The sequence below is a fragment of the Grampus griseus genome (genome assembly GCF_964374135.1).
Source record: "Grampus griseus genome assembly, chromosome: 1".
NCBI classification, from domain to species: Eukaryota; Metazoa; Chordata; class Mammalia; order Artiodactyla; family Delphinidae; genus Grampus; species Grampus griseus.
This window is the reverse complement of record NC_139017.1, coordinates 108270130-108286347: the sequence shown is the minus strand read 5'-3', so window position 1 is coordinate 108286347 and position 16218 is coordinate 108270130. Positions and strand designations below refer to the sequence as shown.

At 38.2% G+C, this 16218-nt stretch overlaps 1 protein-coding gene across 1 annotated transcript in view; it reads right to left on the bottom strand.

Annotated features, from left to right (window-relative positions):
• The window catches only part of COL24A1 (collagen type XXIV alpha 1 chain), a gene marked incomplete at its 5' end in the record, with an annotated part of 394608 nt that overhangs the window by 52502 nt on the left and 325888 nt on the right, over window positions 1-16218 (bottom strand). The window contains 2 exons of the mRNA XM_082667637.1: window positions 11573-11680; window positions 12814-12867. Coding sequence (XP_082523763.1) covers window positions 11573-11680; window positions 12814-12867 — 162 coding nt within the window. The remainder of the gene's footprint in view (window positions 1-11572; window positions 11681-12813; window positions 12868-16218) is intronic.

Here is a 16218-nt window from a genome sequence, read left to right as displayed (position 1 = left end):
AAACATAAAAATTTCTGAACATAAAAATGGGGTCAAGATGCTGAGTAGCCAAAAAACAAAACCAAAAACAGAATAAAACACATGTCCAACAAACTCTCTCATGATGATTAGACACAGTCGATGACTTTCTCCTTGATATATTCTTAAGCTCCCACGACATTACATTCTTTTTCTCCTATCTATTATGGCGACTCCGTCTCAGACTCCTTTGTCATCTCCTCTTCCTTCTTTACCTGACTTCTAAATATTAGAATTCCTCACCACTTGGTTCTGGACCTTCTTTTCCACTGTTTATCTAATATTTGTGTGTGTTTTTCTTCATTTGCTCCCTATGTCCATTCACTGCCCCTTCTCTATGTTGCTATTTGTATTGAGTCTTCTGATCCATGAACATAGTGTATACACCATTTAACATTTGGGTCTTCTTTAATTTCTGTCAGCAATGTTTTACAGTTTTCAGTATCAAGTTTGCACATTTTTGGGGGGTCAGATTATCCCATTTTGATACTACAGTAAGTACTGCTTTTTAAATGTCAATTTCTGATTGTTCGTTGAGTATAGAGAAATACAACTTTTTTTTTTTTTTTTTTTTTTTTTGTGGTACGCGGGCCTCTCACTGTTGTGGCCTCTCCTGCTGTGGAGCACAGGCTCCGGACGCGCAGGCTCAATAGCCATGGCTCACGGGCCCAGCTGCTCCGCAGCATGTGGGATCTTCCCAGACCGGGGCATGAATCCGTGTCCCCTGCATCGGCAGGCGGACTCTCAACCACTGCCACCAGGGAAGCCCCTACAATTCATTTTTGTATATTGATATTGTATCCTGCAATCTTGCTAAATTCAATTATTAGTGGGGTTTTTTTTGGTAGATTCTGAAGGATTTTCTACATAGATGATCGTGTTGTCTGTGAATAAAGACAGTTTTATTTCTTCCATTCCAATCTGGGTGGTTTTTATTTCTTTTTCTTTTACTGACTAGAACCATTAGTAGAAGCTCCAGTACAGTGCTGAATGTATCATATAAATGTAAGGGGATAATAAAGATATCTGCTGGCATATGAGGCCTTGGAAGGTTTATCTCACAAACACCTACATTGAAAATACTTTTTGGAGGAAGTACTCAAATAATAATAAAAATAAATTCAGGAGGTTCTATAAGGAATACTGAAAGTAATAGTGACTAAATAGCTTAATTAAGTTTACTACTATGTTAAAAAAAGAAACAAAGGAAATAAAAAGAGAAAGTAGGTCAGAATGGCCATCATCAAAAAATCTACAAACAACAAATGCTGGAGAGGGTGTGGAGAAAATGGAACCTTCCTACACTGTTGGTGGGAATGTAAATTGGTACAGCCACTATGGAGAACAGTTTGGAGGTTCCTTAAAAAACTAAAAATAGAACTACCATATGATCCAGCAATCCCACTCCTGGGCATATATCTGGAGAAAACCATAATTCAAAAAGATACATGCACCCCAACGTTCACTGCAGCACTATTTACAATAGCCAGGACATAGAAGCAACCTAAATGTGCAGCAACAGATGAATGGATAAAGAAGATGTGGTACATGTATACAATGGAATATTACTCAGCCATAAAAAACAACGAAATACTGCCATTTGCAGCAACATGGATGGACCGAGAGATTGTAATACTGAGTGAAGTAAGTCAGACAGAGAAAGACAAATACCATATGATATCGCTTATATGTGGAATCTAAAGAAAGGGTACAAATGAACTTATCTACAAAACAGAAACAGAGTTACACACGTAGAAGAAAAACTTATGGTTACCAGTGGGAAAGGGGGGAGGGATAAATTGGGAGATGGGGACTGACATATACACATTACTATATATAAAACAAATAACTAATAAGGACCTATTGTATAGCATAGGGAACTCTACTTAATACTTGTAACAGCCTATATGGGAAAAGAATCTAAAAAAGAATGGATATATGTATATGTATAAATGATTCACTTTCCTGTACACCTGAAACTAACACAACATTGTAAATCAATTATACTCCAATAAAAAATTTTTTTTTTTTGCAGTACGCGGGCCACTCACTGTTGTGGCCTCTCCCATTGTGGAGCACAGGCTCCGGGCGCGCAGGCTCAGCGGCCATGGCTCATGGGCCCAGCCGCTCCACGGCATGTGGGATCCTCCCGGACCGGGTCACGAACCCGTGTCCCCTGCATCGGCAGGCGGACTCTCAACCACGGTGCCACCAGGGAAGCCCCACCAATACAAATTTTTTTAAAAATCAGAATAAGTTAAAAAAAAGAGAATGTAAATGCATGAGAATTATAAGTCAAGATTCAAGGTAATATCAAAAAATGATGAAGGGAAAGAGTGGTTTATAGAAACAAAAGGACATGAGAACAAACACAAGTACTTGTCTTGTTAGAGGGAAGATACAGTTACTGATTTATTAAACAAATCACTAGAGTTAAACAAGGACATATTTGGTTCTTAAATTTGGGGCAGCTGCCACAAGAACATCAACTGAAAGAGAATAGGTAACTTTTAAACCTGCAGAAGAGAATTCAATCTATCCAATGGAAATCAGAAAATAAGAAAAAAGAAACAAAAACCCCCAAAGATAGTACAGGACAAGGAAAATACAGAATTAACATGGCAAAATATTCTTAATAGAGGAATTTTAGATGCATTCTCTCTAAGATTTCAAGCAGTAGAAGGAGGTCTGCTATTACTGCTACTGTTTAAGATAGTATTGAGGGTCCCTATCCACCTATGTGGAAAGAAAAAAAATGAGTTTAAGAGTTAAAGCTGCCATTGTTTGAAGATATTACCTACCTAAAAATCCAATAGGATCACAATAGCAAATTATTAGAAATAAAAAAATCCAGTTGTATAGAATGTAATCTAAATCAGTAACATTTAAGTAAGTAATAAGTAACTAGAAAATAAAATAAAAAATAAGAATACATAAGGCCTTTATTGAGGGGCCATATTGCATATTGATAAGAACAAAGAATATGGAGTTAGACTGCCTTTGTAGCTATGTGACTATGAAAGTGACAATTTTTTTTGTATAAAATAAGGATGATAATTGTATCTATAATATTGTAAAGATTAAATGAGTTAATACAGTAAAACATTTATCATGGTACCTGACACCTACTAAGTATTATATAACTTTTTACCATTATTATTATGGACAAAATCTATTATAAGATCTTATATTGATAAGATGACAAGAATATTTTATCTCAGATAATTAAAAGGTTAAGATATTAATTTTCCCCAAATAAATCTAAGGCAAACCCAGTGATAATTCAAGTTTATGTTCTGTTTTTAAAGAAACTCAAATCTAATCTCAAATATATGTGGTAGAAGTGTAAAGAAGGGGCCTTGCCCTACTAAATATGGGGCCATAAGACAAAGCCATAGTAATAAAAACGATGTGATAATACAAATAGACCAGAGATCAGCCAACTTGTTCTGTAAAAAGGCTGGATAGTAGATATTTTAGCCCATGTGGGCCACTGGTCTCTGTTGCAACTACTCAACTCTGTCATGTAGTGCAAAAGCAGCTATCTGTAAACAAATGACCGTGGCTGTGTGCCAATAAATTTATGAATACTGAAATCTGAATTTCATGTAATTTTCATGTGCCACAATACAATATTCTTTTTATTTTTTTCTACCATTAAAAATGTAAAAACCATTTAGCTCACTGGCCATAGGAAAGTAGGCTGATTTGGTTTACCAGGTGTAGTTTTTTGACACAGGGAACAGATTGCTGATGTACACCATGTATAGAGAGAACTTAAATAGTGTTGCCTGGATATTTTCTGTTTGCCTTTTGAGATCTGCCCTTTTCCAGCCTGATCTGTGACCCAGCAGGTTCCCTTACTGGTGAGTGACATACCAAGGGCACGTGGATGGGAGGGAGCCCCCCCTTGGTGAAGGCAGTAAGGGAATGCATTGTTGGTAGTGAATTTTTTTGGGGGGGGTGTGGTATTTTTTTTTAATTGGGGTATAGTTGCTTTACAATGTTGTGTCAGTTTCTGCTGTACAGCAAAGTGAATCAGCCATATGTATACATATATCCCCTCTTTTTTTAAAATTTTTTATTTTTTGCGGTACGCAGGCCTCTCACTGCTGTGGCCTCTCCCGTTGCGGAGCACAGGCTCTGGACACGCAGGCTCAGCGGCCATGGCTCACGGGCCCAGCGGCATGTGGGATCTTCCCAGACCGGGGCACAAACCCGTGTCCCCTGCATCGGCAGGCGGACTCTCAACCACTGCGCCACCAGGGAAGCCCTATCCCCTCTTTTTTTGGATTTCCTTCACTTTAGGTCACCAGAGAGCACTGAGTAGAGTTCCCTGTATTATACAGCAGGTTCTCATTAGGATGAACTGGGAGATTGGGACTGACATATATACACAAATATGTATAAGGTAGTGAATTTTTAAAATAATCTTTAAAATTGCTTTTGTTTTCACCATCACAGACTAGCAATTCTAAACCATGACAGTGATAAAATAGGCCTCCCTGCCAGGGCAGATTGTTCCTATTATCACTCTTACTTGGTTGAGTTTGGCTAACAGGGTGTACTGTTAGGGGACTGGAAGACAGGAGGAGACTGAAATACTTATTCCCCTGGCTCTCCCTTTGCTGAGTTGCAGTGGATTGGCTGAATCCTTCTATTGAAGGTCTCAACTCCTGCTAAATGGCTCTATCCTATGGCAATAACTACTTTCTCTATAATTTTGTTCCCCTTTCCTTTGTCTCTTCAGGCCTATGGGTTGTAATGATGCGCCATTGTTGCTATCGCTCAGGTGCTTCAGCATCTCTTCTGGGTTTTCCTTAGCCCTGCTCACATTTTTGTAAGTAGTCCCTTTATTAAACCTTCCTCAGTTGCCCCACAGTTTTTAGCTAGACTGTGATATGTAATTGGTAATAAGAGTGAAGTCAGGAAACTAACCCCACAAATGGGATTCTGAGATTGGTTTGCTCATAATCAAGGAATGCTCAGATAACTTCCTTGTTGCGGATAAACGGACACTACTAATCTGTGGGATGCAGTGGCATCATGATTATTCAAATTAGCACTGGCCATGACATTAGATTAAGTGCTGCTGGAGGGCAAAGTGTCAGAAGATCATGTGGCCTTGGCATGTATTCACTATGGTGAACATAGTGACTATAAAGACTGCGTGATCAGAGGGCAGTCTCTTGAGTGATCTAGAGAGAATACAGAGAAAGGGACAAAATAAAGGTCTTGCACGCTCAACTTAGAACATAATGAAAAATCAGAAAATCCCCACGGCAGCTTGAAGGAGTCTTTCATCTCCTATAGTCCAAGGCAGATGTGGCTGAGGACCCAAACTACTGTAAGATTTGCAGAATGTGTATACAAATACATCTTCAACTAACCAGACATCTTATGCTAAATGAGGGACTGGGTGGAGAAAGAGTAGAACTCCAAGACAAGGGATGGGGATATTTGAGCAGATATGGGCAAGACTAAGAACTGTGAAGCTCAACTCCCTCTTAGTCTTCCTTGCTTGTGGAGATAGCCACCTGCTCAAGCATCTGGGAGCACCATTAATAGTCTGATGGATTGGCAATTTGAAGCCTTGACTCAACTACGGCCTACAGTTAATGCGGTTGAACGCTATAACTCCCCTAGAATACTGCGTAGGAAGGGGTTCAAGTGCTCAGGAAGATAGAAGTGTGGAGACAGAGTTATCACGTGCAATCTGATCAACCACCCTCTAACCATGGCCCCTGAAAGGGATCAAAGAACACTCCTTACCAAGGTGTTAAGAAATGTCATAAGGATAAAGTTCCCTTATTTAAATAGGAATATTGGACTCTGAGTGGTAGATTCTAGGTGACAGTGCTTTACTATCAGAGAAAAGGTAGAAGCAATTATCACACTAAGCCATAAGATGTTTTGACTAGATGTTTTGACCTGCAGAGATCTGTGCTGATGGTGAGTTGATCAAAGAGCCATAGGAATTGCATATACCATATGCTAATATATTGATGTATAGGTAGAAAAATTCTAGGTCTGATGGGTATAATCCTAATTAAAGTCACTGTACTTGGGATTCATGGCCTCTCGCTCAGTTCCCAGACTCAAGCCAGTTCCTACATCAGAATCCCTTGACTGAGGGGGAGGCAGCTTCTCTTTGAGGAAGAACCCTGCAATGTGGTCATAGGTGTACACAGTGACTTCTGCCCTAAGCCTTCTGCAGAGGGACATGTGGTCATTTACCAGGTGACTGAACACTGGGGAAACAGAAACTCTCAGCCTTTCTGGGAGCTGTTAGATATTGAATTTGAACTGATAATAAACCCTGGAAATCCAAAATATCATCACGGCACTCTGGTCAGAGTGTAAGTTGATGAAGGCCAAGGGATAAATAGTGATAAATGCAGATTTGGCTCAATTTTTTTTCCCAAGTGGGTCCAGTAGGACTGTGAGCCCAGTTTTTGTTTTTGTATTTTCTCCAATCTCAGAGAATAGTAACGATCCCTCACTTATAAAGTAAATGCTACTGTGGTAGGAAGGGAAGAGACATGTGGAAGCCCCTGCAACTATCTCTTCCTGCCCCCTTCCCCACAAATGTATACCTAAGGTAACACCACACCCCTGTAGAAAACTGTTCATATTAACCACCACATCCCTGTGGAAAATTGTATATACTACGGCCAAAAGACCTGAAAGATGCAAAAGCAGTGATCCTACCATATCCCATATCCATTTTACTCATCTCTTCGGTGCACACACCAGATAAATCCAAGACTTAAACTTACAAACTCAATTGTGTGTTGATGCCAATCACAGCTGCAGTTTCTGATATGGTGTCTTTACTAAACAGTACAGCAATTAGCAACAGCAGTTACTGACCTAGTAAAAATACTTCCTACTAACATTCCTATCAGTGAAGATGATCAGAGGCAGTTTGCTTGCCTTCACAAGGCAGAAAGAGCTGTATCACTTCAATGCCTTATCTCAGTGCTGTATCAGCTCAATTCTCCTCTCTGTCATAAAATAGACCAGAGTGATATTTTTATAGTCTTGACATCTCACAAAATATCAGGCAGGTCCATTAAACTGAGGCCACTATGCTAACTGGACCTGGAGAGTGGAAGAGAACAAGCACCCTAAAGATACACCAGAGGATAGGATTAAAAAGTTCATGGGACTGCTAAATGGAAGAAGTTCCTAGGGGTAGTGGTTTGGGGGTATATCAGGATATCCTCTCTAAAGTAGAGACAAGTTGTTGCACTTTGCATTGCTCATCACAATAAAAGAGGCACAATGCTTGGTGAGCCTCTCTGGACTTTGGAGTCAATCTATACCACCTTTGGGTATGCTGCTACAACCCATTTACCCACTTACTGGGTAGCCTGTAAAGTTGCTAGGTTTTTATTGCAGTCAAATATATATAACATAAACTTACCATTTTAACCATTTTTAGATGTATAGTTCAGTGGCATTAAGTACATTCACATTGTTGTGCCACCATCACCACCATCCATCTCCAGAAATTTTTTTTTTTTTTTTTTTGCAGTACGCGGGCCTCTCACTGTTGCGGCCTCTCCCATTGCGGAGCACAGGCTCCGGACGCGCAGGCTCAGCGGTCATAGCTCACGGGCCCAGCCGCTCCACGGCATGTGAGATCTTCCCGGACCAGGGCACGAACCCGCGTCCCCTGCATCGGCAGGCGGACTCCCAACCACTGCGCCACCAGGGAAGCCCCAGAAATTTTTATGTTCCAAACTGAAACTCTGTACCCATTAAACAATAACTTCTCCAAATCCTCCTCCTCCCAGTCTCTGGCAACCTCCATTCTATTTTCTGTCTATGCATTTGACCACTCTAGGTACCTCATATAAGTAGAATCATATACTATTTGTACTTTTGTGTCTGGCTTAGTTCATTTAGCATGTCTCCAAGGTTTATCCATGTGGTAACGTGTGTCAGAATTTCCTTCCTTTTTAAGACTGAATAATATTCCACTGTATGTATATACCACATTTGGTTTATCTGTTTCACTGCTGACAGCCACGTGGGTTGTTTCCACCTACTGGTTACTGTGAATGATGTTGTTATGAACATTTGGAAAATTTTTGTTCAAGTTTCTGCTTTCATTTCTTTTGGATATAACTCGCCAGGAGGCGAGTTGCTGGATCATAAGGTAATTCTGTATTTAATTTTTCAAGACCTGTCATACTGTTTTCCACAGCGGCTGCATCATCTTACATTCCCATTAGCAATACACAGGGTGCCAGTTTCTTCACACACTTACCAACACTTGTAATTTTCTGTCTCTCTTTCAATTTTTTATTTTTTTGGATGATAGCCACCCTAGCGGTTGTAAAAGTGGTATCTAATTGTGGTTTTGATTTGCATTTTCCTAATGATTAGTGATGCTGGGCACCTTTCCATGTGATTATTGGTCACTCATGTATCTTCTCTGGAGAAAGTCCAGTTCTTTGCCAGCTTGCTAGTTTTGGGTGGCCCCCGACGAAAATGCTCAGCAGCAGATTCAGGATGCTGTGTAAGCTACCTTGCTATGACTAAGCAGATCCAATAATATCAGAAGGGTCTGTGGCTGGTAGAGATGCTATATGGACCCTTTGATAACCCCCACAAGAGAATCACTGCTTATACCCATAAGGTTTTGGACATAAGCAATGCCTTCTTTGTCAAATGTAATTTCCCATTTGGAAAGCAGTTCTGGGCTTGCTGTGGTTGAAGCTGAATAACCGACCCTGAGACATCAAATGACTATGTGTCCTGAACTGACCATTATGATCTGAGTGATATTTGATCCACTAAATCATAAAATTGGCTGGGCACAGCAGCGTTCACTCCTAAATGGAAATGGTGTATATCGAGACTGGGTCCTAACAGGTCCAGAAATCACAAACAAAATATGCAAGCAACTGAGACTTCCATGATACTTGTTCTACTGCTTTACCACTGCTCCTTCAGCCTTCCTAGAGAATTCCCCTTACCAGTTAGTAGAGGAGAAAAAAGTTCAGGCCTGATTTATGGATAGATCTGCATTGAATGTCAACATCTGCTAGAAGTGGATTGCTGCTGCATTTAAGCCTGAAAGATATCAGTGAAGGAGACTCTTCCCAGTGGGCAGAACTTGGGGCAATCTGTATACACAGGCAATCCACATAGCCATGTTCGGTTGTTTGCAACCAAAGAGCCCTTTTGATATAACCCAGAGTTCTAACTGGGTCTTGGAATAGCCGAGTGTGCAAATGGCTTCAGCATCTGGCTTTAAGTCCTCTTCATTCTTTTTTATTCTATGTGGAACCAGTGATTTGGTTTCATGCATGAGCCTTCACCCACACAGCCAATCAAAACCGTGTGGCAGATTCTAGAATGCAACTTAGAATTAAAATGAAATCAGTATCTTATTTGCATCTACCATTTTCTGTATTGGCTTTCTCTTAGCCATTATATTACTGTCCTTTAAGTATTACCCCATTAAAGAAGGATGTAGAGTTGTTAGAAAATGTCTGTTTTCTTTCTGGAAACTAGCAGCAGATAACAATCACTTGCCACATTGCTGTTTTTATGTAAGAGAAAATGGTTCATATTTTTTTAGTCTGAATCAATGTTTTCCTTTTATTTTCCAATTTTCAGTCCTTTCCAGGAAGACCTTCAGGTGTCACATACTGCCAGAAAGAAGTTGTTTGCCACAATGAAGTATTAAGTGACTTGGTGTAAAAAATGTGGATGACTTTGACCTGTCACTAGTGTCTGATGAATATCTTATATGCTAAATGTCTGAAATTCTTATTAAACATGTATATATATAGGATCCTGATTTGTATTATCCATATCTGGAATAAGTACCTGGATTAGTATTATTTTAGTCAGAAAACAAATGAATCCCTCTTCCCAGTAATTAAACAAATCTATTTGCTGTTATTAGTATTTACAATTCAGTTTCTAGCCTTATCGACTACTGGACACATCCACATACATACCACCTCCATGACTAAACCTGTGTTCACAGCAAGAAATATGACATATTTTGAAATGTGGTTTTCCTTGTTTCAGCTCTCAAAATCTTACTCAAAGCAGTAAGATTCACTCTAACATTTCCCAGTAAAACTTAAGTACAGACTCTCAGACCAATTCAAAGTGTTTTACTGTTGTATTTTTAAAACCCCACAACCTCATTTTAAGACTCTTATATGGTGAGCCTAGAGTGCAGCACCTACATGAAGGTTCAGGGCGCGAGCTCCCTTTAAGACTGGGATCTCAAATGGAAGTCCTCTTTTAACCAGACTGATGTTAATGGCAGAAGTTTAGAAAACATATATTTTAATCAAAATATCAGCCTGGCTGTCAAATTTCTCTAGGGCTTACACCCTGATGCTCTGATGTTCAGATATACTGTCCCCAAAGCAAATAGAAACCATACTAAGCCTCCTTAAACATATTCACCTTTCCAAATAGAATATGGCCAGATATTTATTTCTGAAATAATTAAATTGGCTGGGTCATAATTTGATACTTATTTTTAAACAAATGAGATAATTCATCATAGTGAAAGAATAATATTAATTTGGGCTTGAGCTTTGCTACAGTCCCATGCTACATGTGAATAAACAACTAGGATTGATTCATTTAAGAAAAGAAAAACAGGTCAATAGATAATCATATCCAAAAATAGTGGAAATGTAAAAGGATAAATTTTACTGGATTACTGAAATATGCAATTAATTATTCTTGTATTTCAAATGGAAACACAACATGAGATAACAAAAAATATCTGGATTATGATGACCTTAGGAAGGAAAGAGGGAAAATGGCTAAATGAAGACAAAAATATCATTTTAAAATTTCTGATCAAATAAATAAGATAGAAATCTGCATAAAAATAATAATCTACATCACTGCGCATGGCATCACCACTAGATGAACATAAAGAAAATGTTCACACAATTTCTTTAAAATAGTGAGGCTATAAAAGTAAAGGGAAAATGATTTTGGCAGAACTTACCTTGAGTTATTGCCAAGCCTGAAATGTTCCAAAGGTGGCTTAAGACATTTGATGAACTCAAAACACAGGCTGTGTAGCCCTTAAAGTTGTGTTTTTTTTTTTTTTTTTGCGGTACGCGGGCCTCTCACTGTTGTGGCCTCTCCCGTTGTGGAGCACAGGCTCCAGACGCGCAGGCTCAGCGGCCATGGCTCACGGGCCCAGCCTCTCTGTGGCATGCGGGACCCTCCCAGACCAGGGCACGAACCCACGTCCCCTGCATCGGCAGGCGGACTCTCCACCACTGCGCCACCAGGGAAGCCCCCTTAAAGTTTTACTTCTTTATTGTTCCTATGTACCAGCTTTTATATGTGTAAAAATAATATAAATTATTAATAATATGGGTTATTAGTTATAAAACATCCAACATGTACTCATTGACATTCCCTGGAAATCATAAACACAATATGAACCAATGTCAATGTTAAGAAAGACAGCCAAAGTATCTATGGTTTTAGTAAAGAGACACTTATGCATAAGAAATAAAGAGCAAAGAATATTCAATCTACTCACAGGAAGTCCCTGTTTTCCTGGTAGCCCAACTTTACCAGGGTTTCCTGAAATGCCTTCTGCTCCAGGGTATCCTTGCATGCCTTTTGGCCCAGGTAGGCCTGGAAGTCCCTTGGTAATTAAAAATTACTTGGATTATAGAGAGATGTTGTACAGATGTTTAAATGACAAACACTTTTATACTTATTGGGGGGTGGGAGGTTACATTCTTAAAACCCTGTCCCAGGAAAATTTTTCCTGTTTCCTGGATTCCTTGATAATTTACTATTTGGATACAACAGATCAGGTAACTTTTCCCTAAACTGAAATGCCAAGCTAATCAGCAATTTATTGTGTAACCTTTTCCACTTTACTGTAATTTCCTGGTATTTCTCATTGTACCAGCCCATGCTCTATCCAGCTGTGGAGAAAAGATCAGCTATGTGCACCTGTCAGTTTAGGATATAGGCTGACACTCACCATCTCTAAAACTCTGTATTGTATTTTCCCAAGAAATAAATTACGGCTCTTTTAGTTGCCACTTTGAATTAGATAATTATATGACTGAGTAAAGGTCTGAACATTTTGTTTGTACTCTTGGGCAACTGGATTTAATCTGTAGGGAATCTCTGATCTCAATGTGCTCATAATTTATGTTCACTTTTCTTTACTTTTTTTGAACCAACACAACACGGGCCACCCAAAGCAGGCTGTTGGCTAGGGGAGACCAGCAGGAAGTCTTTGCTAATAAGCTAGTCTACACATATTTGCTTGGCCAAAGAGGAAACGGATGGCTAAGGTAAAATTAATCTTTGTTCTGTGATGAAAAGAGTTAAAGCTTTTTTCTAAGACTTTCTGTTCTATTTCCCAGGAAAATGAGAGGCCGAGTTCTTCAATTAAAATCCAGCTCATGTCTTTTCAATTATGCTTGAAAATCTCTGACCTCTGTCACCATTGATTTAGTCATGACTGCAAGTTGCCTGTTTTTTAGTGGTTCACCATCAAAGAATAGTAGCACAAATCCACAGAGAGATCTCTCTGCACTGGAAAATAACAACCTTCAGTTGCAGTGACTTCCGTTTCAACACCAAGCTTGGTTTTGAACTAATGGTCATATTTTGTTCCCTCTGTGTTCCGGCATGGGTTTAAACATTTTTTTGAAGACAATCTGATTTATCCAACACGTCATAATTGGCCCCAAACTTTTCTGCTTGCTAAAGTTCTATTTAGAAAAACAATAAAGATGAAAAAGGCCTGTTACTTACAGGAATCCCAGGTTTCCCAGAAGGGCCAGGAGCTCTTTTTTTCCCCTTAGGACCCTAAAAATGTGAAGCACAGTTGTCAACTCATTGCTATAAAGTTAATTAAACTGAAGGCATAGAAAAGAACTCTGAGACCTGAAGGCTACAGCAAGTCCTGCCACTAACTAGCTGTTTATCATTGGGATTGCCATTTAACTTTCCTGAGAGTCATTTTCTTCATCTGTAAATGAAAGAATTTGACTATATGATCTATGAATTTCCACCTGGCTCCAAATTCTATGATTTAAGAATTTAAATTATAGTTCTAAAAAGGAACTGAATAGATTATTTAAATAAAAGTCCCCACTTCAGGCAAGGCCTTTGTCTCCCTACTGAAAGTGGTTAAGTACTTATTTAATTAATTCAGTAAACATTTCTTGACTATTAGGTATCAGGAATTCTGTTATGTGCTGGAGATGCAAAATCAAAACTCTTGTTCACAAGGCACTTACAGTGTAGTGAGGGACATAAACCGATAACCTAAAATGTGCTTATCTGGAAGCACAGAGAAGAACATACTTGTAAATCAAAGAAAAGATCTTTATTTCCCACATAATTGCTTGTTTTTCCACGTGTGAGATATTTTAAATCATGATTGATTCAGCAGTAACGGTCTACCAGGATAGTTAGAAATTTGCCCTTGCAAATCATGCCATTATTCTGATGATATCCTAAAATTATTTTAAGAAAAAAAGGTGTTAAAGAGTGACCTAGTTCACAAATAAGAAAAAGAAGCATATTGCCATTACCAGAAACATTTCTCAGAAATCATCAAAAGTTCTCAGAAACAGGATAATTCCACCAAAATGAGATGTTAAGTTATTCAAATCTGAACACAGTTGTACTAAAGATTCAATTTGACAACAATGACAAAATAAACAATTTCAGAAGATGTTACATCTTCTGAAAATGAGCTTAAATGTTTTAAGAAGAAATAGCGTATATAATCAGAGAGAAAAAGGGCATTTTCTGTAAGAGATAAAAATCCAATTTCGTTAGAATTCGATGATAGGGAGCTATATGGATCAAGGGTTCTACCTCCAAGTTCAAAAACTCTTTTACTTGCTTTAAAAAGTCACTAATGTAAATTCTTCCTAAGGGTAAGGAAACCAGAAAAGGGGATAGTTGGTGAACTGGGTTTAGTTGAAGTAAATACAATTTCTGGAACATATGATTCCTATAATAGATGTATCTTTTAGAATATAATAAAGAAGTAAAATAGACAAATAAAGACTGTTTTAAATATTGAAAACAATTCTGATTTCAGTTGTCTTGAATAGCACTAATTAAACAGTACATGAATTGTGATAATATTCAAATATGTTAACTGGCGTGTGTTTTCCTTCACAGTATTTCTTTTTATGTAAAGCAAGAGATTTGTTCTAAACTTTTGATTTTCAAAATAGACTTTTTTAGCTTAAGAATTTCAAAACAGTCCTCTGAAACGCACGGTGGGGGAATAGTTTGAAAAGAATATATTTTTAAATACAAAAGCCTGATTTTTAAATATTAAAAGTCTATCATTGAACATAAAAAAAAAGGTAATAAAGGATTCAAGTCATAAAATTTATATCATAAAGAACATATTTAGAAGAATTATAATAATGTAAGAGAAAGTTTTTCCTACCTAAGGGGATATAAAAAATCTTCAAGTTGGATAAAGGTAAAAAGAGAAGGAAAACTGTTAAGACACTGATGGGTATCTATGAGAAGAGACCTTGACACCAATCTGCCGTCAAGTCCTGGGGTGGGTAGAAACAATAATACCTGCAGAGGATACAAAATTGATACACAGAAATCTCTTGCATTCCTATACACTAACAATGAAAGATCAGAAAGAGAGACTAAGGAAATAATCCCATTTACCATCACATCAAAAAGAATAAAATACCTAGGGATAAACCTACCTAAGGAGGCAAAAGACCTGTACTGAGAAAAGTATATGATACTGATGAAAAAAATCAAAGATGACACAAACAGATGGAGAGATATACCATGTTCTTGGATTGCAAGAATCAATACTGTGAAAATGACTATACACCCAAAACAATCTACAGATTCAGTGCAACCCCTACCCAATTACCAATGGCATTTTTCACAGAACTAGAACAAAACATTTTACACTTTGTATGGAAACACAAAAGACCCTGAATAATGAAAGCCATCTTGAGAAAGAAGAACAGAGCTGGAGGAATCAGACTCCCTGACTTCAGACTATACTACAAAGCTACAGTAATCAAAACAGTATGGTACTGCCACAAAAACAGAAATATAGATCAGTGGAACAGGGTAGAAAGTCCAGAGATAAACCCAAGCACCTATGGCTACCTAATCTATGACAAAGGAGGCAAGAATATACAATGGAGAAAAGACAGTCTGTTCAGTAAGTGGTGCTGAGAAAATTGGACAGCCACATGTAAAAGAATGAAATTAGAACACTCCCTAACACCATACACAAAATAAACCCAAAATGGATTAAAGACCTAAATGTAAGGCCAGATACTATAAAACTCTTAGAGGAAAATATAGACAGAACACTGTGACATAAATCACAGCAAGATCTTTTTCAATCCACTGCCTAAAGTAATGAAAAAGAAAACAAAAATAAATGGGACCTAATTAAACTTAAAACCTTTTGTACAGCAAAGGAAACCATAAATAAAATGAAAAGACAACCCTCAGAATGGGAGAAAATATTTGCAAACAAAGCAACTGACAAGGGATTAATCTCCGAAATATATAAGCAGCTCATGCAGCTCAATATTAAAAAAAACAAACAACCCAATCAAAAAATGGGTGGAAGGCCTAAACAGACATTCCTCCAAAGAAGACATACAAATGGCCAACAAACACATGAAAAGATGCTCAACATCACTAATTATTAGAGAAATGCAAACCAAAACTACAATGAGGTATAACCTCATACTAGTCAGAATGGCCATCATCAAAAATTCTACAAACAATAAATGCTGGAGAGGGTGTGGAAAAAAGGGAACGCTCCTACACTGTTGGTGGGAATGTAAATTGGTACAGCCACTATGAAGAACAGTTTGGAGGTTCCTTAAAAAACTAAAAATAGAGCTACCATATGACCCAGCAATCCACTCCTAGGCATATATCTGGAGAAAACCGTAATTCGAAAGGATGCATGCACCATGATGTTCATTGCAGCACTAGTTACAATAGCCAGGACATGGTAGCAACCTAAATGTCCATCGACAGAGGAATGTATAAAGAAGTAATGGTACATATATACAATGGAATATTACTCCGCCCTAAAAAGGAGCAAAATAGTGACATCTGCAGAGACATGGATGGACCTAGAGACTGTCATGCAGAGTGAAGTAAGTCAGAAAGAGAAAAACAAGT